At 35.9% G+C, this 25760-nt stretch overlaps 1 protein-coding gene across 1 annotated transcript in view; it reads right to left on the reverse strand.

Annotated features, from left to right (window-relative positions):
* Positions 1-25760, reverse strand: part of LOC127677246 (cadherin-related family member 3-like) — a 94599-nt gene that overhangs the window by 17308 nt on the left and 51531 nt on the right. Inside the window, exons 17-18 of the mRNA XM_052172373.1 lie at positions 6362-6503; positions 5924-6177 (exon numbers count right to left, since the gene is read on the reverse strand). Of these exons, the coding sequence (XP_052028333.1) occupies positions 5924-6177; positions 6362-6503 (396 nt within the window). The remainder of the gene's footprint in view (positions 1-5923; positions 6178-6361; positions 6504-25760) is intronic.

The raw sequence follows: 25760 nt of genomic DNA on the forward strand, positions 1-25760 counted from the left end.
CACAAACATGAATTAGAATTTAATATATTTTCCTTTATCCTTTAAGAATGATACATTATAATAGTAGGAATTTTAATGAAGAATAGGAGTACTTTACATGAGGTTGTAAGCATTCTCTAAGCAATTAATTAATGTTATGATCATTTAATACTCTAGTTCTTATATTCACTGTTAAGCCTTTCTATTAGAAAAATAGAAATAACAAGGGAAGTTTAGTTCAAGTCATAGAGATAGGCAGTTATGGAGTGAATGCTATGGAGCGAACTCTACTTTCTAAGTCAATTCAGAGTGCATTTAAGGCACAGCTCACTGCAATCCATATATTTCTCTCATCTCTGCTTCTGCTTTATAAAAGTAAAGAGTAGATTTATGTTTGCTCATACATTCATAATCCCTGTACTTCATCTTCTGAAGAATGGACATCATCAATTTGAGTCTATCCTGTGCCATCTAGTAAGACCCTGCTTCAAAATGAAGCCACATACAGTGGCACAATGTCTCTAATGATTTTATAAAGTAGAGGCAGGAAGATTCTCAGTGTCACACAAGCTTTAGCTACATATGGAGGTCAGCATCACATGAGTTAGAAGAACCGGTATTAAAAATCAAACTAGACCAAACCGAAACCATAACAGGAAAATTACTAAACTCATCTGTCACTTTTATAAGTACATTGTCCTTCAAAAATGGCCTTACTGGTGTATTACTATTTAAAAGAAGCAAAAGAATAAGAAAATAAACGTCCATCATTCATTTTGGTGGTTTAATAGTATTTTGTTAATTATATATAAGCATGAATCTCACTTACTTTGAAATATTTTCTATGCATTAAGTTCCCTTAAGAATAAGATGGCGGGTCTAAGAGCAGGATAATAGACAACTCAAAAAGGACAAAAGAAAGCAAAATCCTGGGATGTTCCATTGGACCACTTCTGTGATGAAAGCATCTCTATTGTGATCAACTTCAACCTACCTGAGACTTTATCAGAAGAAAGACATTTCTAAAAATTTATACTGGGCTTTGATTACTAAAGTGAATTAATTGCAAATTATTTTATGAGGTACATAGTAATAAGGATTGCTCTTTTGGTGTGAGAAAACTAGCTTTGGAAAGGTAGTTTACCAGTGAGTACATCAAGAGAACAAAGCACAGAAAGCTAGAACCTACCAGGATAGCTTTTAATTCGATTTTAAAGTTCAGATTCACTAAAAGAAATAAAGTACAGATTTTGCCACTCTGCACACTAATGTCTTGTTTCAGTTCTTCACTGATAGGATAACAGCCTTTCCATTGTACTGATATGCATCAAGAAATACGGATGTGCTACCCCGAAGAACTGATGAAAAGGTTGGACAGAGTTATTTAAGGCTTTCTCCCTTCTTTGCTTTATGGTGAAATAGGAATTAAAACCATAGTTACAAGTTAAGATGATTTAAAGTTTCTACCATCTTCCCTTCTGTCAAAATAGATATTAGTCCTGGAATTTTTATTATGAGCTCAATTTGCTGCACAGTCTCTGGAATTTTGATTCATGATTCCTCTGGGGAATTGCATTTGCAGGAAGCAGTGTCTAGCCAGTTACCTCACTGTCTCTTTAGACAACATACATTAATTCAGTTCATGAAAGATGACTTAGTGTCTCTCCTCTTCTCTACCTGAGAAAGAAGCTCTGGATGAAGAGGCAAGGGGTGATCAGAGGCACTTTACATTTCTTCTGTTTGTTCTCAGCAGTCCATGGTTGGGGTCTCTTGTTATTCGCCTTTTAACTAAGTTGCTCTGTTTTGAAAATGAGTTCATCTTGCTTCCGTTCCTTCAGGAATTGTATTACTCATTCTAACATCTATCTTGCCAAGTGTCACCATATTTAAGGATTGTTTTATGGTGTTCTCAATGGCTCTGTAGCCTGTCTTCTTTGTTTCCATTGTACCAAGGGGAACATATTTGTTCATGGAAACATTTTTGTACAAATTCAGAGGCAGTTATATACTGCTGTTTTTAGTCAGGGTTTTGTAATCTGGGTTCCATGGTGGGTTTTTTAAACAAGTCTCTAAGATGGAATATAAAATTTTATATGTGCATGTATTGTTCTACATAGAAGGAATATAGACTTCATCAGATTCTTCAACAGTTCCCAAGCCCCGACAATTCCCAATTAGAAAGTGTCATATGTCCTTCTTATAACATATGGCATTTGTCCTTTGAATGTACTTGTGCATACTTGGCACCATAAAATATGCAGAAGTCTGCAGATTGTCTCCTAGAGATTATAATTTCTGAGATGCCCTGTGTATATTCTGAAAAACTAAAAGAAACTTTTGTTGATCTCTCTCTGCATTTAAAATGAATTTTAGGATGAAGATGTATTCTATACTACTTATAATATAATTGAATAAAATTTAATTTCTTTAAGCTTTTATCATTATAACTTCATTTCTCTAAAACTCACAGACAGACATGGTTAGCAATATGGTTTTTAAGAATGTTCTATTTTTATAATGGATGTGTAATTATATTTTAAAAGCAGTCAAAATTCTGGCAGGGTAGTTTGACCACTTAAAATGTTTTTAAATTTCATATCTAGTTTAACATTCTTAGATGAAAAATTGTCTTACAATAATAATAAAAGATACTTTATAATAATATGGCTAACTCTTAAATTTTTTCTCTCCAGTGATGTATTATGTTCATATATTTGACCTGTTTTGAGTAAAATTCATGAAAATTTTTATATATCTATACATATATATGTATATCTATCTATCTACCTATCTATCTATCTATCTATCTATCTATCTATCTATCTATCTCTCTATCTATCATCTATCTATCATAGCAAAGGTCTTATTTTCAGGTCTCCTTTATCCCTATCATTTCTATAAAAGACTAACAGCAATTGTGGGTGTTTCTTCCACAGTCTACCAATATTCACTGTGCCCTAAAAACCACTATCAAACGTGGAAACATTGTGTCTAGCACAAATATCAAATCACCTGACTGTAAAGCCTTCATTATGGAAAATAAAGTCTATATTCCTTAACTTGGCACATTGACCATTCACCATGTTATTATATGAGTCTGCTACAATTCTGAAATCAATTTTCTCTTATCAAAGCCATTTCTAGTCAAAATTTTTATTATCTGTTTTTCTTTAACTTAATTAATGCTGTATGCTAACAGCTATCCCAAAGTTTCTTCACAACCTTACTAGGCAATTAAAGATACAGGTAAATTATCTAATAATTGTCTGATAATTATATAATATCCTTAAATTAAATAGTAGCTGGTCAATTCAATTTTAAAAACTCTTTAGACATATTCTATATATGTATACTAACACTCAAGCAAGTACATTAAAATTAGAACTGTTTGAGTAGCATTTTTTCTTCCTCTATAAACAAGTTGAATTACAGATTTGTAAGGTTATTTCTGGTTTGGTTGCATTTTTTCATAATGAGAAGTACACGTATCTCTTCGTGTAGATCTCAGTATGATACAAGTTCAGACACAAACATTAACACTAATATAGCTTTTTAAGGGAAAATTATTTGCTTCATGGACATAACTTCATAAGTCACAAGTTGGTAATCATTTCTAGATAGTTTTAATTGCCCTGATTCTTTTAGAAAGTCCAATGCTGGTGACCAAGCGAAGTGTATTAGTCTCTACTACAAATAAAAAACAATCCCTGCATGCTTTGCTACAGAACTTGTTTATTTTGCCTATTACATTTTAGTAAAATGGCTTCTGTTTTTCTCAACTTTGCCTTTTTAATTAACCTTTTGGTTGATAGAAATTTGGGTGTAAACATAAGTTGTGAGGGATGCATTTATTCCCTAATAACAATGTAGGCTAAAATAGTCTCCACCAGAGGAGCAGAAAACAAGCAGAGTAGAATGATTCAGAACCAGGAGATATAGTCTAACTCTTTGAAATACTACTCTCATGTCTCACCACATTACCAATAGGCCTTTCACAGTGTTTCCTGGCTTATAAAATGACTCAATAAATGTTCACAGGACGTAAAAGTTTGATGAGTATATATACCAGGGTGAGTAGAGTAGATGAAAATTAATTGCTGCTCCCCAGAAGAATTTTTCTATTTAAAATCATAACTGATGAAGATTAATTGAACAAAATGTATGACTGGAATCCCTGACAGAGAAGACAAAGCTTCAATCAATGAGCAAAACTGTCTTATTTCTGAAGGCTGTGTTGGAAAAAGAGTTCAAGCCATTAAATATGAATCTTTTAGTAAGATGCATAGCTCCATTAAGCATTTGTGAGAGTGGTCATATTGTATCATTATAATTCATTTCATTTTCTTTAGATTTAGAATATTAAAATTTGTATTATTATGTTTTTCTGTTGCTAAAACCAAACTTAGGTATAAAGTCAATAAATAGAATTTTTTCATAACTTATTTAAAAAAGGACTTATTTCATTTCTAGTGTGTCCCTTTGATTAGCATTTTTAGATGGGGAAACATCAAAGATATGTTAATGAGGTCATAGCTATGCACAGGTACTTGGCTGATTAAATCTAGCTTGTCCAAAGTCATGCACAATCAATTCTACCACAACATTTGCTATTTATTTGAGTATCAGAAAGCTCTACCAAACACTGGTTTTATCTTCTCTGTTGTAAAATGGTTATAATTTCAGGCCTTTCCTAACACACAATCATTCAGCTTCCAGACATCCCCTGTTCCTATAGTTTACATATCTACTAACAATAGATATGTATCTTCTTCATCTGTACGATACATGATCAAACGTCTTTGTCCCAAAAGGGAAAATAGCTTATTACATCACTTTCTTGGGATTCATTATATTCTTCTGGGATAACTGATGCTTATCCCTTGAAAAGTTTTCCTCTTTTTGTATAAAAATATTAATATCTTTTTTAGAAACTACAATTTCTTTTACTCTACAATGGAAAATTAAGAATTCCCATAAAGACTTACATTATTTTCAATCTCAAATATTGAAACAAGTGTACCATAATTTGACGCTGTGCAGTATTAGTAAACTATAGTAAATTTATTAAGTTATGTGTTAAAGACCAAATGTGTTGCTTGTGTTTCTTCAAAATGCATACATTTCCATCCTAAACAATTTAAGAGTGGTTGGAGGCAGGGGTCTTCTTTGTGGTGTGATTTGGTCTTAGATGCAGAGTCTCAGTGGCCTCACTAAAGAGCTGGAAAAGCTCTTTTGGCTTCTTTCTACTATGTGAGGAGATGGTGTTAAGAAGAAAATCTTTTTTATTTTGTTCTGCCATATAACACAGCCTCACTGTGAATCCCTGGCTGACCTCAAACTTCCTATGTAGCTCAGTTGGGCCTACAACTCACAGTGTCACAAAGGCTTGCCTACATGTAAATCTTAGACCTGGAAATGAGAGTATTCATTGTACTCACCTTTACCATCAACCTGTACATGCCAACTCCAACCTGTGTCTACAACAAGTGTCTGTTGTATCAGTCACTCCGTTTTTGGAATTGTTGCTTCAACCAAGTCAACACATGTCTCTTACTTCCCCACGAGTCAAAATGTTTCTAATAAGAGAAAGCTGCTAGGTATCTTTTAAGCATAAAATGCTTTTACCATACTAAATTATTCTTGGATATAATTTTAACAGAAAAGAAAACACTGTGATGGGAATCAACAGAACTAATAAGGTTTCTAAAAAGCAAAGCCCACAAAATTGATGTGTGATGTATTTGTCTTGCTTCAACACTGACAGCTAGCAGCTCCAATAGTTTTTCCTTATTGTGAAGATGAGAATTTTACTCTATTAAAAGAAATCATTTCCTTTAATTTTCCCACCCACAAACAATAAGGAAAGTCCTATGAGAGTTCCCAAGAACTTCCTATGAGACTAATTCAAACTACTTCAAAATCCCAGGTCACCATTTTTACTTACAGTAGTTGTAGCTGGTTTTGTAGAAGTAGTTGGCTGTATTGTAGTCCAGGGAAGCACATGAATTATGACCATAGTAGTGGCTGTCAGCTGACTAGCTGCATTCCCACCCAATTCATCAGTGACTTCAATAAGTAACTGGAAGGTCATTACATCTTGTGCTCCTTCTAATAGATCATACTGGAAATCTTGCCTGGTGGCCAGAAATGGAGACTCAGCACCTTCTCTCCAAAGTGTGAACTGGTTGTTTGTGTTTCCTAAGGATAATGAGGTAATAAAATAATGGAAACCATATTGCAAATGGTTATTTCCAGTTCCTTTCTTAAGTTTCTAAATAAGATATATTTTATGATATGTTCCCAACGGTTATAAAATATCTGACATGAGAATCTTATAGAATAGCCCAGAAGTGACCAAGTTCAAGTCTCATACTTTACCTACCTCCTGTGATTAAATAGCTTAAGTGATCCTGTGGAGAATCCTTGTCTGAACACCTGAGGGGAATGATAGGCCCCCTAAAGGTGGCATAAATCTGAGTCTCTACATGTGGTGGTGTGCAGACTGGAGGCTCGTCATTCACATTCTACAACAAAAGGATATTTCCTTAGGTTACATCATGTTTCAAAAAAAAAAAATCACCACAGACTACTTTTCAACTTTTGTGTATACTGTTGCCCTTGGTGATTTCAACTAAATGATAAAAATATATCACACACAGACACATGCACACACATGCTCATGAACACATGCATGCACACATGCATGCACACATACACACACACACACACACACACACACACAAAGTGCACATGACCGTAAGAGAGACAGAGAGAAAGAAAGAAAGAAACAGAGAGAGAGGCAGAGAGAGAGAGAAAGAGATTCCACACCTCTGCAATTTTCTCCAATGTGCCTCTTCATAGACAATTTAGTTCTCCACATATTTTTCAACTATTCAGCCAACTCTACCTTTTCCTTGAATTTCTAACTTGTGAAATCAAACAGGTATAATAGACAGCTGATTGTACTAATTTGAACCTATAATAGCTCCTTCATGAAGAGTACATAGGAAACATTACTATTTAATTTGTAAATACCCCATACTATGAAGCCCTAGAATCGTGCAGAAGAATTCTACTGTCAACCCCCCCCCTTTTTATTGGATATATTCTTTATTTACATTTCAAATGTTATCCCTTTTCCCAGTATCCCCCCTTCCTGGAGATCCCCTATCTCATCCTCCTTACCCCTACTTCTATGAGGGTGTTCCTCCATCCACCCCACTCCCACCTCCCTGCCCTTGATTCCCCTACAACAGAGTATCAATTGAGCCTTAATTGGACCAAGGACCTCTCCTCCCCTTGATGCCCGACAAGGCAATGCTCTACTACATATGCAGCTAGAATCTGAGGATCTAGCCATACCACTTCTGGGTAGAAGTGCTACCTAGAAGATGCTACAACATGTAATAAGGACACATGTTCCACTATGTTCATAGCAGCCTTATTTACAATAGCCAGGAGCTGAAAAGAACCCAGTCATCCTTCAACAGAGGAATGGATACAGAAAATGTGGTATATTTATACAATGGAGTACTATTCAGCTATTAAGAACTAGGAATTCATGACATTTTTAGGCAAATAGATGGAACTAGAAAATATCATCCTGAGTGAGGAAACCCAATTACAAAAGAACACACATGGTATGCACTCACTGATATGTAGATATTAATCCAAAAGCTCTGACACCCAAAACACAATTCACAGACCACATGAATCTCAAGAGGCAGGAAGACCAATGTGTGGGTGATTCGGTTCTTCTGAGAAGGGGAACAAAATACTCACAGGAGCAAATCTGTAGATATAGAGTGTAGAGCAGAAGGAACGAGCAGTGTAGAGAAGAAGAGGCCATCCAGATTCTGTACCACCTGGTGATTCAACCCATATACAGTCACCAAACAGTATTGTGAATGCCAAGAAATGCTTGCTGAAAGGACCCTGATATGGCTGTCTCCTGAGAGGCCCTGACAGAGCCTTACAAATACAGAGGAAGATGCTCACAGCCAACTATTGGACTGAGCGTGGGTCCCCAATGGAAGAGTTAGAGAAAGGACTAAAGGAGCTGAAGGGGTTTGCAACCTCATAGGAAGAACACTACTGTCTTTTTTTAAAAGAGATATGTAATTTCAAGTTATGAATCGATAATCATGACTGTCAAAGTTGTAAAGGGAAAAGTGAAGTGGTAGAGAAAGAAATCAATTAATTTGTTTGAACTTCTCACAACTTTGGAAGAATTCAATTAATCCACGTTCTTAATGCAGATTAATACATATACAAAAGTAACCACAGTTTAAAAAGTAAAGAAAGAGTGAAGCAAATATTTTTCAGAAAGGAATTATGTAAGCACTTTTATAATTGCTCTTATTATTATATGGAGCTCACTTTCTTAGTGGACTCCGAGAAAACTTCTCAAATAAACTCCCATGACTGTAATTCTCCATAATCATTTTGATATTCCTATTCCATCTTGACGCTCTGGGAACATTTTGGAAGAAGAAATTCTTAGTTCACCAACATTATTATAGCCAGCTTTTAAGCCTGTTCTTAAATTAAGCAAAGGAGACACTGCCAACCTTGAATCATCAGTTTCTTATTTTGAGGTGCTGTTTCTATGGCTTGGAATTCAATATATCATTCCAATCTTGCTTGCCAGAATTAATTTTGGCAAATGACCATCATTTTCTTAAATAACTGGATCTCCAATTACATTAGGATGTAGTGTATTTGTGTTACTAAATTATTATTCTTTATGGAAATTTAAGCAATACATGGTATACAAGAAAGCAAAAACTATGGGTTTAGTTGTTCATACACCTTGAAAATTAGAATCACTATAATTCTGGAACAAACATACTCTGAAATGTTATTCACGTATTTATTCACTAAATTTCAATAAATAAAAACAAACTAAGCCAGTGTATTTGGTAATTTCTTTAAAACCTGTTCCCGATTAAGGAGAAATAAATTGAGTTGCAATTATCTTTAAGCAATCTGGAAAGGCATTTTCAATCCCTGTGTTGTTATGCAATTACCTAAGGTGGTTATTAAATAAAACATATTTGAATTTTCTTAATTTCTAATAAATAAAATGTACTCTTGCTACATAAAATATAAGTCAGCAATATTTATATTTTTATTTCATTTGGAATAGTATATAAATTGTCTTTACATATAGAAGTCCATCATGCTTTTTAAATGCAGGAGTTGGAGACATGGTTTCGTAGTTAAAAGCATTCATTGTTTATAAAGGAGGGCCCAGGTTCAGTTCCCAGCACCTATATGGCAAATCACAATCATTCATAAATTAAGTTTTAGGAAATCAAAGCAAATTGTCTGATCTTTGGTGACATCAGGCATGCACATGGTGATAGTACATATAGGCAAAAATGGATTAACATAACCTAGAACACATAAATAAATTAATTTTTATAAGTTTTTAAATATAAATATGGTAAACTTTGACAGGTTGAGATGCCGTGGATCATTTGCTTGCTATGATTTAGACTCTAAAACTTTAGAGTAGCAAAAATCTAAAATGGATCATTTATAAAGCTGGGTGCTTTTGTGTTTGATGTATAGATGTTTAGGATTGTAATGTCTTCATTGTGGCTTTTTTTTCTGTTAGAATTAGAACTTTCTTTTTATTTTTTATTAGATATTTTCTTTATTTACATTTCAAATGTTATCCCCTTTCCTGGTCCCCCAGCCCCTGAGAATACCCTATCCCATCCCTCCCTTTCCCTGCTCACCAACCCACCCACTCCTGATCCCCTGACCTGACTTTCCCTTACACTGGGGCATCGAGCCTTCTCAGGACCAAGAGCCTCTCCTTCCTTTCATGCCCAACAAGGCGATCCTCTGCTACACATGTGGCTGGAGCCTTGGGTCCCTTCATGTGTGCTCTTTGATTGGTGGCTTCGTCCCTGGGAGCTCTGGTTGGTTCATATTGTTGCTCCTCCTATGGGGCTGCAAGCTCCTTCAGCTCTTTGGGTCCTTTCTCTAGCTCCTCCATTGGGGACCTTGTACTCTTTTTTTTTTATCTGAATGAAGGTGCAATATCCTTCCCCACCTCTTCTGGTTAGTGTTTGTTGGACGTCTATTTTGACAGCCTAGCACTGAAAGGGGTGTTGGACACAGGGTCTCATCTCTCTCCAAGAAACCATTTGCAACTGATACCTGCTAGAAAAAGGAAAATCAGTTTCCTCCACTGGAGGAAACTGGGTTTATCAGCACACTCCAAGACAGAGCCCAGGCCAGGATTATTGTCAACACAAAATACACTCCATGGTTTTGCTGTGCCTGTGTATATTTGTGTGTGTGTGTGTGTGTGTGTGTGTGTGTGTTTGTGTGTGTGTGTACTTTCTGCTTTGATTTTGTCTTATTAGGTTTTTTTCTTATTAGTGTTTTTTCTTATTAGTGTTTTTTTCTTATTAGTGTTTTTTGAAGTTGTTTTGAGAGAAGAAAAAATAGAGACAGAGTGGCAAGAAGAGACAGAGAAAGGACACACCCAAAGAAGCCAGGTGGGTAAGGAAGTAGGGAGGACCTGGGAAGAGATGGGATAAGGGAAAAATAGGATAACAGTACATTATATGAAAAGCTAAACATAAAACAGTTTTAAAATGAAAAAGGGCATGATACATGGTAATATGGTCAAGTCAGTACAGATGTGGTCTAAAACGTATTTATATTCTTTTTTTATTAGACATTTCTTTATATACATTTCAAATGCTATCCCCCTTCTTGGTTTCACCTCTGAAAACACTCTATCCCATCACCTATCCCCCTGCTTCTCTGAGGGTGTCCCCCACTCACCCACCCAATTCTGCCTCTGCGCCCTGGCATTCCCCTACTCTAGGTCATTGAGCCTTAACAGGACCAATGGCCTCTCCTCCCATTGACGCCTGACAAGGCTGTCCTCTGCTACATATGCAGCTGGAGACAGGGGACCCTCCTCTTTGTTTGGTGATTTAGTCCCTGAGAGCTCTGGGGTGTTTATTCTCTTTTTACAAATACGACATTCAACAACTAAAACCTGAAAAGTTCTCTAACAAAGAAGGTTCACTATTGCTTCTCCAGAACTTTAAAATAAATATATAGATGCTATTTATATCTTTATTTACCTATTATTATATAATCATATATAATATATATGATAATTATATATAAACATAATATACATATGCATACATACCCACACATATAGTTCAAGAGAGGAGAAACTAGCACATGGGAACTTCTGAAATAAAAAATAATGGAATACGAACAACCTGCCACCAAAACCATATTTTGTCTGCTTGCCTTGATGGTGATTGTTAACTTCAACTTGCTAGAGTCTTAGTGCTCTCCTTCTTGACATTGGGTATAGAGCGGCCAGCTCCTAACTTTTTAATTTCCTGCCATCATAGACTCTGTGTAGATCTAGAGCCCAAAGGAAGTTATTTTTTTCTTTTCAATTGCTTTTGTCAGAGTATCTTATCACAGCATAAAATAAAAGTGATGAAGACACTTTCTTAAGACATTATTCTTACATAAAATAAACCAGGGCCATCAAGATGAGACCATGGGTAAAGGTTATAGAATTCTACCTGAGTAACAACCTGAGTTCTATTCCTAGAACAGATATACAGAGGCCGAGAAACACAACTCCCCAAAGTTTTCCTCACAACTCTTCAGGTACTCACACAAACACATCAAATACATTTTAACTAAATCAAGAATGAAAAAGAAAGCAAAGGAAGTATGTGAAACTGAAAACTCAATGTCCATTTTTATTTAAAGCTTTAATAGTAAAAAAAAAATAACTACATTGTGTGATTGAAACACCAAATGTTAAAGTATGTACTGACAGCACGCATATCAAGGAGATGAATAAAATGATAAAGTTCCATAGACTTGAAAAGTTCTTAATATTGGCTCTAATGATAACGTTTATTAAGCTTTGCTATCATTGCCCGTGAATGTCTTTTATAGTTTATGACGCGAGAGCTGGGATCCTCTTTCTCTGATTTCTCATTGCTCCCTGGAATTTTTGTAGGCATTGACATAGTGTCTTAGCACTACAATTCACAGCAACAATCCCAGAGCAAGGAACTTCTTTCCTCAAATTTAGTCCTGCATTTACTATTGTAGGGTGTGTGTGTGTGTGTGTGTGTGTGCGTGTGTGTGTGTGTGTGTGTGTGTGTTCGTGCACACACATACGCATATATGAGTGTGGATATTTTAGTTTATTCTACCTTTTAACATTTTTAGTTTTTGGCATAGATTTCAGCACCCCCCCCATAGGACTTTCTCTTCACTCCCAGGTAATACGCCTTATCAAGTGGCTCCAAGTGCATGACATGCCCCAGCTGCTACCTGTATTGAGCAGTCTTGGGGGATGATGTATGGATAAGCCGGACATCCCCCTAAGGTCTGTCTCTGATTCTATAGACCAGTTCAGTCTCATGTCTTGTGCTAAATTTCCCTTTTATCCTTTGCCTCTTATTATGTTTGAGCTCATGTCTGCCTGCCTCTCTGCCAGCTCACCATCCTGAGAGCTAGGATAACACGTGTTCCCCAGGCTTGGTACTCATGTTTACTCAGGCAGCCTGTAGGCCAGATGGAAGGTACATATTTCTCCCTCTGAGATGTTCTCTCACCAAGAAGGACACCCTGTCATCATCCCATAGTGCTGGTGTTGCTATCCCTTCCTGTGCCTTGAGGTGGTGAGTTCTTTTACCCCTGATACTCTGGAAATGCCTGACATTTCCTTTCCGCACCAATGAAGTTAACCATGATCTCCTTTTTACTTCGTAACTCAATACTGAATGCCTTACCTCTAATAGTGTGATCCTTATTTTAATTGACACTTTGATTAATGATATAATATTTTAGAAGGACTTTATAAACAAATATATAGTCCTTTATAGTAAATATTATTTAATTTTATGAATGGGGCATTCATTTGCTTCATTATTTCTTAATTGATTCCTGAGAAATTTGTAGTCACTGGCAAAAAAATGTAACATGCAACTCAAACACATTGAAAAAATAATTGACAGAAAGGAGAAAAATGTAGAAAAAGAAATATAAATATATCTGATAATATGTAAACAAGATAATACATAAATATGAATACATTAACAAGCACAATGACTGCAAAGGCATTTGCTTTGCCGTAAAATACTACTATAATACTGATATAAACCATAAAATGAAACAGAAACATGTTTAAAGGCAAGAATACAAGGACAAGGCTTAAAATGTAAAACTAAAAGATAAAATAAATACAAACAACAGGTCAATATTGAACATAAAAGAATTCTTGTGTATTTACAACTAGCAGCCATTGTTCATTTAAGTAAACATCCGTACAAATTGTCAGTCATCATACCAAGCAAAGGGGAAGTGCAAGCTAAACTATAGTTGTTAGCATCAAATAGTAACAACATCAAATGATGAAAAGGAAGAGGAATATCTTGTACTTCATGGATGGATATACAGTGATCAAGTCAACTTGGAAAAATTAAGAGTTTCCAGATAGCAAACAATGCACTTCAGAGTGTGTCTGTGAAGGTATGTGGAGAGGTTAACACCTGGCTCATTAGAATACATAATAAGAAATAACCCAATGATGAAGATGGACACTGTTCAATCCTCTGAGGAATCAGATTAGAAAGACCAGGCTCTCATCTGATTATTTGGTGATGGGAGCTCCAGGTTATTTTGCTTTGATACGTCAATGTCCCTGTCTCTAAATTTCTCTTTCAGGACTTTTGGACTAAATTGGGCAATGGGTTGAAGCAACAAATTAAACATGAAGCACAGTTTCTGCATGGTTTTGGTAACTTCTGCTCAAGATAACAGTTATTTTCCTCTCTGAGTTCAAGTTTGTCCTATCCACATATTGTAGGAACCACAAAAAGAAGCACAATATAAATTTTGACCCATAACATATGATATTCACAAAGTAAAGAGCCAAAAGAAAACCAGATATACAAGTATAACTTTATGATTCAAATAGTTTTTTCATTTTAAGGAGGAAAACCTGAAAATAGTAAGTATACAAAATTGTAAACCACATACAGTCCTCTAAGAAATGACAGAATTATCAGAAAAGGACAAGAAAAATAAATGTACTTGAATTGCATGATGTTATTTTTTAAATATTAAGACATGGATAATTCAAGATTTCATTAAAATACAGCATGATTACTTCATAATTTGAAAATTAGTGTAAGAACTATAAGCTGCCATTTTTCCACATGCTCATGCTGCTTGTAGTTTTTGATCAAGTCACTGATAACTAATCTTCTTTAATAATTATAAACTAGGAGCTTGGGAGATGGCTCACTGGAAATGAGAATTTGCCTCCAGGCCTGAAACCTGAATCCCACCCCAGAGGCACATGGTAAGAGAGAACAACTACAAGTTGTCATTTGACCTTTACCCAGAAATGATGGTATGTGTTGTTCTCAGGCAAGCAATCACATCTACTAGCCTCTATGGACACCACCATAAATGTCATACACACACACACACACACACACAGAGATACATACACACACACACACACACACAGATACATACACACATATACACACACACACACACACACACACACACACACACACACACACCAAATTAATTAATTAATGTTGTCACTGTAGATTATTTCCCAAATAGAAGCAATGTTCTTTTCTATGTTCCTCTTAAGGCTATCTACAATTTAAAATCACTACTATCCAACAGCATTACAGTTCCCCCATTTCTGCCTGTCCCCAAGGCTACATATTTCCATTCATCCTCCTGGTCCTTGAGACTTTTCTTCTGCACCATTATATCTGGTCCTGTTCCCCTGTTCTCCTCCCCCTTCCATCTCCCACCCAAGTCCCACCGTCACTCTGCCTGCATCCTGTGATTATTTCCTTCTCCCTTCTAAGTGATATTGAAGAATCCTCACTTGGGCATTCCTGCTTGTTAAACTTCTCTCAGTCTGTGTATTCTATAGTTTTAGCTAATATCCACTTATCAGGGAGTACATACCATGCATGTATGTCCTTTTTGGTCTGGGTTACTTCACTCAGGATGATTCATGATGTCCTCATTTTTAATAGTTGAACAGTATTCCATTACGTAAATGAACCACATTACCTGGGAGCTAAGAATCTATTAGGACTTAATGGGGGTGACCTTAGCCAAAATGCCCAATCTTGGGGAAAGGGAACTTGAAGAACCCACTTCCAATAGATAGCCAAGGCCTCAAGTAGAGGGACTTGGTTACCAACCCACACTCAAAATTTATGACCCAGAATTGCTTCTGTCTATAGAACTGCAGGACCAAAAATGGAGACGAGACTGAAGGAAAGGTGGTTCAATGACCAGCCTAACTTGGGCTCCATCTTATGGCTGGGAATGGGGGCAGGTGAGGGCAATAAGGCCTGACAGTATTACTAAAGCTATGATGTGCTTACAGATGGGAGCCTGGAATGGCTGTCCTCTGAGAGACCCTACCAGCAGCTGCTTGAGACAAACACAGATGCTTACATTCAACCATTGGATTGATGTTGAGGACTCCTATGGTTGAATTAGGGAAAGGAATGAAGAAGCTGAAGGGGAGAAAGACCCCATAGGAAGACCAGAAAACCCAACTAACTCAGACCCCAGGGAGATCTCAGAGACTGAACCACCAACCAGGTATCATGCATGGCCTGGTTCGAGGACCCGAGCACATATATAGTAGAGAACTGCCTGGTCTGGCCTCAGTGAGAGAAAATATGCCAAATCCTTGAGAGACTTAAGGCCCTAGGGAAGGGAGATGCCTGGTGGTGTTGGGAGGCCATCCTCTTGGAGGCAAGGAGGAAGAATGGGAGGATGAATTCTGGAAGGCAGGACTTGGGGGAGGGTGAACAATGGTTAAAATAAAATAATTTTCAAAGGAAAAAATAAAACATAAACCCAAAGTTTGATATAATAAAGAAAACCAATATTATCTGTATTATCTTTCTTCTGTCTATCTTTCTCTTTCTCTAGCCTTCTCCCTCCCTCTTTCTCTTTCTTCGAGTTGTTCTTTATTTGATCTGTTGGTTGGTTGGTTTGGTATGGTTTTGCAAGTAAACAACATTGTAGGCAATTGTGTAAGATTTGAAAAGAAAATCAGAGGACGTCCTTGAAATATTTGTCAGATCTCCCACTTCAATTCAGTCATATTTTCTGGTAAGTTAGGGTAAAAGACTGGAGTATATCCTTTAACTTGCATAGCGGGACTCAAATTTCATTATTTTATTATGTTTTTCTTCTTATGAGATCAGTTTTCCATATGCAATTGTAATACTTAAAGGAAGGTTTATATGTTGGCTTTCTCCCTGGTAAAATATATGTTCTTGACTCTGAGTGAACATCCTTAGCCTCAGAGGACCTAAGAGGCTACTTTCATGTTATCTCTGGTGTTTCTATACGTAGCCCCTCTAGCCTCAGGCTGAGCTTTAATTTCTAACTTAGAGAGGACTTTCACTTCTGGGTGGGCACAGAATCTTTTCTTAGACTCACACTAACCATCTTTATCCATTTATATATATATATATATATATATATATATACACGTGTGTGTGTGTGTGTGTGTGTGTGTGTGTGTCTTCCTGTCCTTCCTTTCATTGTTGTGGATTTTGCTGCATTGGAAAAAAATGTTTTAAACAACATCAACATTGAAAATAAATTCAAACTCATATAACAAATAACAAAAAATACCAAAAATCAAAAGCAACCCCCTTATGGGTTTGTTTCTGCATTTTCCTGTTTTGGCCAAAGAAGAAAGAGAAGACTCAGAACTATCCAACAATGCTGTCCCAATGTTCAGAATCTCATGAGCAATCTTGGCTTTCATGGCAAGTGCAGTTGTATGTCTGACACGCTGCTCTAATGCAAGATGGTATGGATGTTGACAGACAGCAAAATGGCACTGCAGCCAACACCAGAGGATCTGCTAATCATAATCTGGAACATGCTTTGTTATGGTCTGGCAAACATCCAAAGATCAAACTAGACTAAAAATAGTAGCACTACTGGGGATTCTTCAGCAGTCATCTCTCCCAGTCTTTTCCAGGTCCCTTTAGCTTCCAATAGATTTTGTTCCTCATTTTTATTAAGTGGTCTCATCTATTTAATGAAGTTATTTAGGGCTCTAAAGAACAAATTTCTTGGATTTTAGCTATTAAAATAAAATTTCAATCCTATGTGTCTATTACATTTTTTCTTATCTAAGTCTTGATTTCTCAAATAAGTATTATCCATTCACCCACTAAAGTACATCCCACTTGTTTCTAAATGTGAGCAGTTAGAAACAAAGATGCTCTAGGCATCTAAATGCTGGCTTGGGATGGACATACATTTTTAGTTAACTCAACTGAATATTGTGGAGCATAACTTCCAGATGGTGTGGCTGAATATTTTTACTTTTGGTAGAAAATGTTGAACTTGTCTGAAGTAGACATTATTTTTAATACTACTGGTAAGGAACAGGAGTAGTGTCTTTTGTCCTACAGTCTTGCCAGCATTTGATGGTATTTTTATTTTGACCATTTAATCGCATGCCTGTTATATTTAATACATTTAATTGCATTCCTATTAGTCTTTCATTATAATTTTAACATTTACATCTGTAAGACAGTGGTGCTGAGCAGAATTTCTTAAGCTTCTTTACATCTATAAATCCTTAGTAAATTATCAACTGAGGATTTTGGTTGTTGGTATTGGTCATGCCTTAAAAAAGTTTCTTTTCTTATTGCTGATATATTTTTTGCACTCTTCAAAGGCCGTCAGCAATAGTCTTAAAGGAGGTAGATCTCTTGCAAACACTTTTTCTCTTTCACTGCAGCTCCTCTTTAAATGCTTTAGTCATTGCTTTTCAGAAAGAAGCTGCAATGAATTTTACTAAAATGTACATTGTCCATCATGTGTCCTCTGTCCTGTGTCTATAGAAGATTGGGTATTAAAAGCACTCCAGAATACTTCTATGTTTTCTAGCATTTTTGCAGTTTGCATTTTACTTTTAGATCTAAAATCACATTGAGTGAAGTCTCAAGATTGTGAGTTCTTTTCCTGATGTCACTACCATTTACTAGAGACACTTGTCTTTGCTCAATGCTTTGGTTTCTGCTCCTATTTCTGTTCTATCAATTTATTTCACTGTTCTTTCAGTAATATGAAGTTGGCTTAATTACTGTGGACTTATATTTTTTGAGTCAGCTCTTCACACTGTAGCAATGTAGACCAAACCAGCCCAAATTTATGGAAATCACTCTACCCAGACCTCCCAGGTGATGGAAGTAGAGAAAGGAGACACAACACCCTGCTGTATGTTCTTATAGACTTTATGCATATTCTTCAGTATTTCATTCTTAGCCTTTGGCTCTTCCAAATTGTTTGTCTATATCCCTAAAGAAAATATGTGGAATTTCATTTGATTACATTGAATCTGTACAGCAAGTTGTAAATAGCTGAAATGTTAACAATAATGAGTCTTCTGCCTGAGAATATGAAAAAGCTCTCCATGTTGTTCTCTTTACTTTTTCATTTAAATTTTAAAGTTTTCTCCATCTAGGCATTAGAAATTGTATATTAGCTTTATACCTAATGTTTCACTTTCTAGACTTTTTATGTCTACTACTTTTATGATTTCAAGTTCTACTTGCTTATTGTGGATTATTAGAAAAATAATAAACATCAGAATATTTTACCATTATCTGGTAGGCTAGTGATAATAGCTCCTCAATTTGGGGATTAATTTATTCTCTTATATTTTATAAATACAAAAAATATCACACAAAGAACAATAATTTCTATCTTTCTTTCAAATAATTAAATCTCTTATTGAATTAACTAGGATTTCTGTTACAACATCAAAAGAAAGATGAAAAGGCACATATTCACGTTATAAAGTAGAATATTAGTTTGAGGATTTTTGCTTTTTAGATGTATCAAATTAAAGAATTTCTCTATTCCTCCTTTGTTTAGAATATTTATGATGAAGTAGTGTTTGATTTTATCAAATGTTTTTCTCCATCAAATAGTATAACTTTTTTTGTTAATCTTGTAGATATGAAAATATTCAACCATCTTCATACAAGAGAAATGACACATAATATCTCTGTCTATTTTAGATATAGCTTGTCATATGCTATTAGAGATGTTGCATCTACATTCAAAAGAAGCATTGGTCTATAATTCTTGTGCAGTTTTCATCTGGCTCTAATATGTAATTTTGTTACCTTGTTCATAAAAGCTCACTGGTTCCTTTTCGCAAAGGAAACAAATTATTCCTATGAAGTGTTTCTGACACTATTGCCCAAGTTAGAAGAATATGGTGATAATATTTTCAGTTGCAAACAAGACAGTGGCCAGGCAGTAGTGGCACATGCTTTTAATCCCAGCACTTGGGATGCAGAGGCAGGGGGATTTCTGAGTTCAAGACCAGCCTGATCTACAGAGTAAGTTCAGGACATCCAGGGTTATACAGAGAAACCCTGTCTCCAAAAACAAACAAACAAAAACCAAACAAGACAGTGCCTTTGCACAGACAGCACCTTTGGCTATCATCTTTAGCCCTTTAGGTTACAAGAAGGTTCAGAAACCTCTTCTCTTTAGAAAAAGACCTTTAGTTGAGAATATAATATTCTGAACATACGCTATCAAGATTAGGAGATATTGATTTTTCACTTATAATATAAATCTGAAATAGTTATCTTATCACTAGGTAAATTCTAAGCAAAATATCATTTGTTGATGAAAACAAAAGAAAATGATCATGTGGTCAAACTGTTTGCCAATATTTATTTTTGTATCTACAAACTACTGCTTTCCTTAGCCCTGATCAAAGAAACTGTCATTTGTAGAGAATGCCATTAATACAAAGTATTCTGGTTACCCAATTACTGAGAATCAGTGACTGTTGTGTACACCACAGGACTCCCAAATAGCCCCCCCCCCCCCTTAAAGGCTCAGGAAGTACCATGGAAAAGGGCACAGAAAGAATGGACAGCAAAATGATAGGGAGGATTGCTGCCAACTGCTGTCTATGCATATCTATGGCTGAACACTCAAAATATATAACAGTTGTGGTTGTCTACATACAGCTTCCACAAGACCGAGAAAGCAAAGATTTAGTCCTAGATAGGAGAGACGATCATAGGGCCCTGCTATTCCCAGACTGAATAACAGTGGAGGGTTTCTAGAGGAAAGAAAATAATTTTCTTCAGTGAGGTAGCTATTGTGTTATTCATGTTGCAGTAGATACATTTGTAATCATGCCCATATGAGTGACCCTGGTCAAATCCAGTGAATCACCAAGCAGGAAAAAACAGAAGGAGGAAGAAGAGAAAGAAAAGGAGGCAGGAAAAAAGGAAGATGGGGAAGAAGAGGAGGAAAAGGAAAAACACCTAAAGATAGAAATAGGCTATCAGAGAGTGAGTGAGTATGAAAGACAGTGAGTGAAGAGTGTGATTAAAATGTATGTTGTGGGTTAAATCATGAAATAACAAAGACTCTTCATTTCTTGTTATTAAAATAATGGTGTATTAGGTTTGTGATGAATTTATCCCCATTTGCTTATGGAATAACAAAGATAATAAATTTATCTTTGTATATTAATTTTATTTTAAGTAATCATCAGATTCTGTTTTATGTTATTGACACACAGGGATAAAAATGTACATGCATATATTTCTTCACACATGTGTATGTATTTGACTATTATATGTAATTCAAAAATACATTGGCTTATATATGATCAACTTCAGTTATTATAACTTGAACAACAATCTTTCAATAAAAATAAAAGGTGCAAATTAGGAAGAGTATTCATGTGAGGCAGTTGTTGCCACAAGGCACAGTGCCCTCCAAATCATCTCAAGGATGGAAAAAGGTTTACACAGAAATATTTTAGAGCTACACCAATATTTCAGCATCATATTTGTGGCTTTCCAAGAACATCACTTTCTATTATTTTTGTACTTTTGTTTGTTAAAATCATATTACATTTTATCACAATTAGTCTGGATTACTCAATGTTGCAATTATTTAGTAATACTGGAAAATTGCCATCTAGTTAGAAAAATCATATTCTCTCACCTCAAAAAGTTAGGTGGTAAAAAGTGGAATCAATAGTTTTCTTTGTGAACAAACTCTTTAAATGAATGTTTCTTCTTTAACACAAACTACCTAAATAAAGAATAATAATTTAATCTCAAAGCATGAGAATAGAAAGCCGGGAATAAGTATAGGAGAATATAATCATTTGGAGGGATACTATTAGAAACAAGGAGAAGTCTGCAGTCTGTTAAATGCAGTAGACCATGCAGAGTCACAAATAAGCATAAAATATGGCTCAGTACACTAGTAACAAGGTTTACTTTGCCTGTGTGAAAATCAGATATGCTAAGTATTTTTGATGGCTGCTTTTTACGCATTGACTTAGAGATTCATATTCATTCTTTATATATTTTTTTTCTGCTTTCAATGTTTCATTTCAGGAGTTCTGAAGGTCATTTTGTTGATAAAGTGCTTGTCATGTAAACACAAAGAATAAGTTTTCTCTCCAGAAAGCCAGGGTTGGTGGGTTTGTATTGGTTATCCCAGCACTGGGGAAGAAGAGACAGCCAGAAGCCTAGAGAAGGCTGGCCAGGAACTTTACAACTTTATACTTACAAAGACAACTCCAGACTGTCTTAAAACACAATATAGCAAAAACCCAGGAGAGCAAAACCTATTCTCACCAATAAAAGAACTTCTGGGGGAATAACCATCCCTGACTTCAAGCTGTACTACAGAGCAGTAGTGATAAAAACTGCATGTTATTGGTTACAGAGACAGGCAGGTAGATCAACGGAATAGAATCTAAGACCCAGAAATGACCACTCACACCTATGGTCACTTGATCCTTGACAAAAGAGATAAAACCATCCAGTGGAAAAAAGACAGCATTTTCAACAGTAGTGCTGGTTCTACTGGGGGTTAACCTGTAGAAGAATGCAAATTGATCCATTCTTATCTCCCATTCTTATCTTATAAAGCTCAAGTCCAAGTGGATCAAGGACTTCCACATAAAACCAGATACAATGAAACTAATAGAAAAGTGGGGAAGAGTTTCAAGCACATGGACACAGGAGAAAATTTTCTGAACCGAACACCAACAGCTTATTCTGTAAGGTCAAGAACTGACAAATGACATCCCCCAAAATTGCAAAGCTTCTGTCAGGCAAAGGACACTGTCAATAGGACAAAAGGGCAACTAACAGATTGGCAAAAGATCTTTACCAATCCTATATCTGATAGTGAGCTAATATCCAAAATATACAAAGAACTCAAGAAGTTAGACTCTAGAGAATCAAATAATTCTATTAAAAATGGGGTACAGAGATGAACAAATAATTCTCAACTGAAGAATACCAAATGGCTGAGAAGTACCTAAAGAAATGTTCAACATTCTTAGTCATCAGGAAATGAAACTCAAAACAACCCTGAGATTCCATCTCACACCAGTCAGAATGGCTAAGATCAAAAACTCAGATGACAACAGATACTGGAGAGGATGTGGAGAAAGAGGAACACTCCTCCATAATTGGTGGGTTTGCAAGCTGGTACAACCACTCTGGAAATTTATCTGGTGGTTCCTCAGAAAATTGTACATGATATTACCGGAGGACCCAGCTATACCACTCCAGTGCACATACCCAATTGATATTCCAACATATAACTAATGTTCATATGTTGAACATATGTTCAAATGTTCACTATGTTCATAGCAACTTTATTTATAATAGCCATAAGCTGAAAAGAACCCAGATGTACCTCAACAGAGAAATGGATACAAAAAATGTGGTATATTTACACAATGGAGTACTACTCAGCTATTAAAATCAATGAATTCATGAAATTCTTAAGCAAATGGATAGAAGTAGAAACTATCATCCTAAGTGAGGTAACCATATTAAAAAAGAACACACATGATATGCACTCCCTGATGAGTTATACTAGTCTAAAATCTCCTAATAACCAAGGTCTAATTCACAGACCACATGAGGCTCAAGAAGAAGATAGACCAAAAAAGTATGGATACTTTGATCATTCTTAGAAAGGGGAACAGTATAACCATGGGTAGAGATACAAAGTGTGGAGCAGAGACTGAAAGAAAGACCATTCAGAAACTGTGCCACCTGGGAATCCATCACATATTCCCTTAACAAACCCAGGCACTATTATAGATGCTAACACATACTTGCTGACAGGAGCCTGATATAGCTGTCTCCTGAGAAGCTCTGCCAGTGTCTGACAAATACGGAGAGTTATGCTCTCAGCCAACCATTGAATTGAGCACAGGGTCCCCAATGGAGGAGCTAGAGAAAGGACACAAGGAGCTGAAGGGGTTTGTGAATCAACAATATGAACCCACCAGATGCCCCCCTCCAGAGGTCCCAGGGACTAAACCACCAACCAAAGAGTACAAATGGAGGGACCCATGACTCCAGCTGCATATGTAGCAGAGGATGGCTTTGTCCAGCATCAATGAGAGGAGAGGCCCTTGGTCCGATGAAGGCTCAATGCCCTAATGTGGGTGAATGCCTAGATGGTAAGGCCAAGTGGGTGGGTTAGTGGAGGAACACCCTCATAGAAAGAGTGAGTAGGGTGGGAAGGGGGTTTTCAGAGGAGATACCAGAAAAGGGAATAACATTTGGAATATAAATAAAGAAAATGTCTAATTAAAAAATCAAACAAATACAAAAACAAAAACAAAAACAAAAAAACAGAAGATAGATAGTATCTGAGGAATGACACCCAATGTTGACTTATGGTCTTTTGTTGTTGTTGTTTTTAATTAACTAATAAAATTTATTTTAAAATATACAACTCAGTATCTACAGTTTTTTAAATCATCAAAATAAGTTATAATAGTTAAATGCCTCTTAAATATAGATGATATCTTTTGAAGCTAGAAATTATATACACTCAACCTTTTTTTAATGTCAATTTGGAACATTAAACATGATAGAAGAAAAAATTCTCTCTTCTTTTTGTTTTGTTTTGTTTTTTCAAGACAGGGTTTCTCTGTGTAGCCCTGGCTGTCCTGGAACTCACTCTGTAGACCAGGTTGGCCTTGAACTCAGAATCTGCCTGCTTCGGCCTCCCAAGTGCTGGGGTTACAGGCGTGCGCCACCACCACTCACCTGAAAAAAAATCTCTTATGAAGTCCTCTTGGAAAGGAAATTGTGACAGGTCTGTGATTAGACCTGAAACCATTCCATCTCTAAGGGAGAATACACAGTAAAACTATGGCTTCATAGAATAGATTGGTTAATATTCCTTCTGTTTCTATTTTTTGCTATAGTTTGAAGAGTATTGGTATTAGGTCTTCTTTGAAGGTCAGATAGAATTCTGTACTAAACCCACCTGGTTCTGGGTTTTTCTTGGATGGGAGACTATTAATAACTGCTTCTATTTCTTTAGGGATAACGGCACAGTTTAGAAGGTTTATCTGATCCAGATAAAAGACAGGAGCACACAAAAGTAGGTAGACCGGTGCGCACACGCATGCATGCACACAAACACACACACACACACACACACACAAACACTACACATACATACAAAACACACAGAGAGATACACACAAGCAAAACACATACACCACACACATAAAAAACACACACATAAACACCACACACACACATACATACAAAAGACACAGAGAGACACACAAAAACAAAATACACACTTATACACCACACTCATACAAAACACACACATAAACACCACACACACACACAAAATACACAGAGAGACACACACACACAAAATACACAGAGAGACACACACAAACAAAACACATATACATACACCACACACATACAAAGCACACACATACCCCCCCCACACACACACACAGTAAATAGGCCTCCAAAACAGGTATTCACAGGCGAATTGGGCAAAGATCCTCATTCCATAAACTTTTCAAATGACCACAATCTTGCTGAAAATTTGCCAGGAAATGTAAAAAGCTTAGTTATGAAGAAAAAATGTTTTCTGGATAAAAAAAGTGATGGCTACTACATTATAATAAACACTCAGAAAAACATCAAAAACCACACTGCTTTTGATTAGTGGTGAGGTTAGGTCTCTGTCTCCATTGTGTAAATGGGAGAACAAATATGATTTTGTTAATTTTTCTCTAGCTCTAAAAGTTTTGGTCTTTGGGATAGAATTTAGGGATCAGTACTTTGTTTTCTACTCAAACTTTCTAGCCACACTTCCAATATATATTATTCTAAATTAATGTTTATGGAAATCCTTTGATGGTTAGATAAAGAGAAAAGATACATGAGAAAGAATTCTGCCTTCAACGGCTTAATGTAATAAACTAAAAGTACATTTTTTTCTGAATTATTTCAGAAAGTTTTAAATGACAAAATATAGATATGAAGAATCCTGGGGATAATGGAAAGAATGATTAATATCCAGTTCTCTGCATCTACCAAAAGAGTAGTTTGGTATTTCTTTTGTCTCCTTCAGCTTGCATTTTTCTCCCTCCGAATGTGATCTTACACAACTTATAAATAAAATCTGTAGTAGGTTAGCTCTTTATGCTATATTTTTAAAATTCCCTAAACTCTGCCATATTTAGTGCATGAAAGAAATTGATTTATAGTTTTTACCATTGCAGTTTCATATTAACATAAACAATTCAAGGAACATTGTGCTTTAAAAAATTTTCAAGATGAGGAATATTTATGCTTTAGCTTAATCTACAAAAGCAAGAA

The sequence above is a fragment of the Apodemus sylvaticus genome, chromosome 2 (assembly GCF_947179515.1).
Source record: "Apodemus sylvaticus chromosome 2, mApoSyl1.1, whole genome shotgun sequence".
In the NCBI taxonomy this organism is placed as follows: domain Eukaryota; kingdom Metazoa; phylum Chordata; class Mammalia; order Rodentia; family Muridae; genus Apodemus; species Apodemus sylvaticus.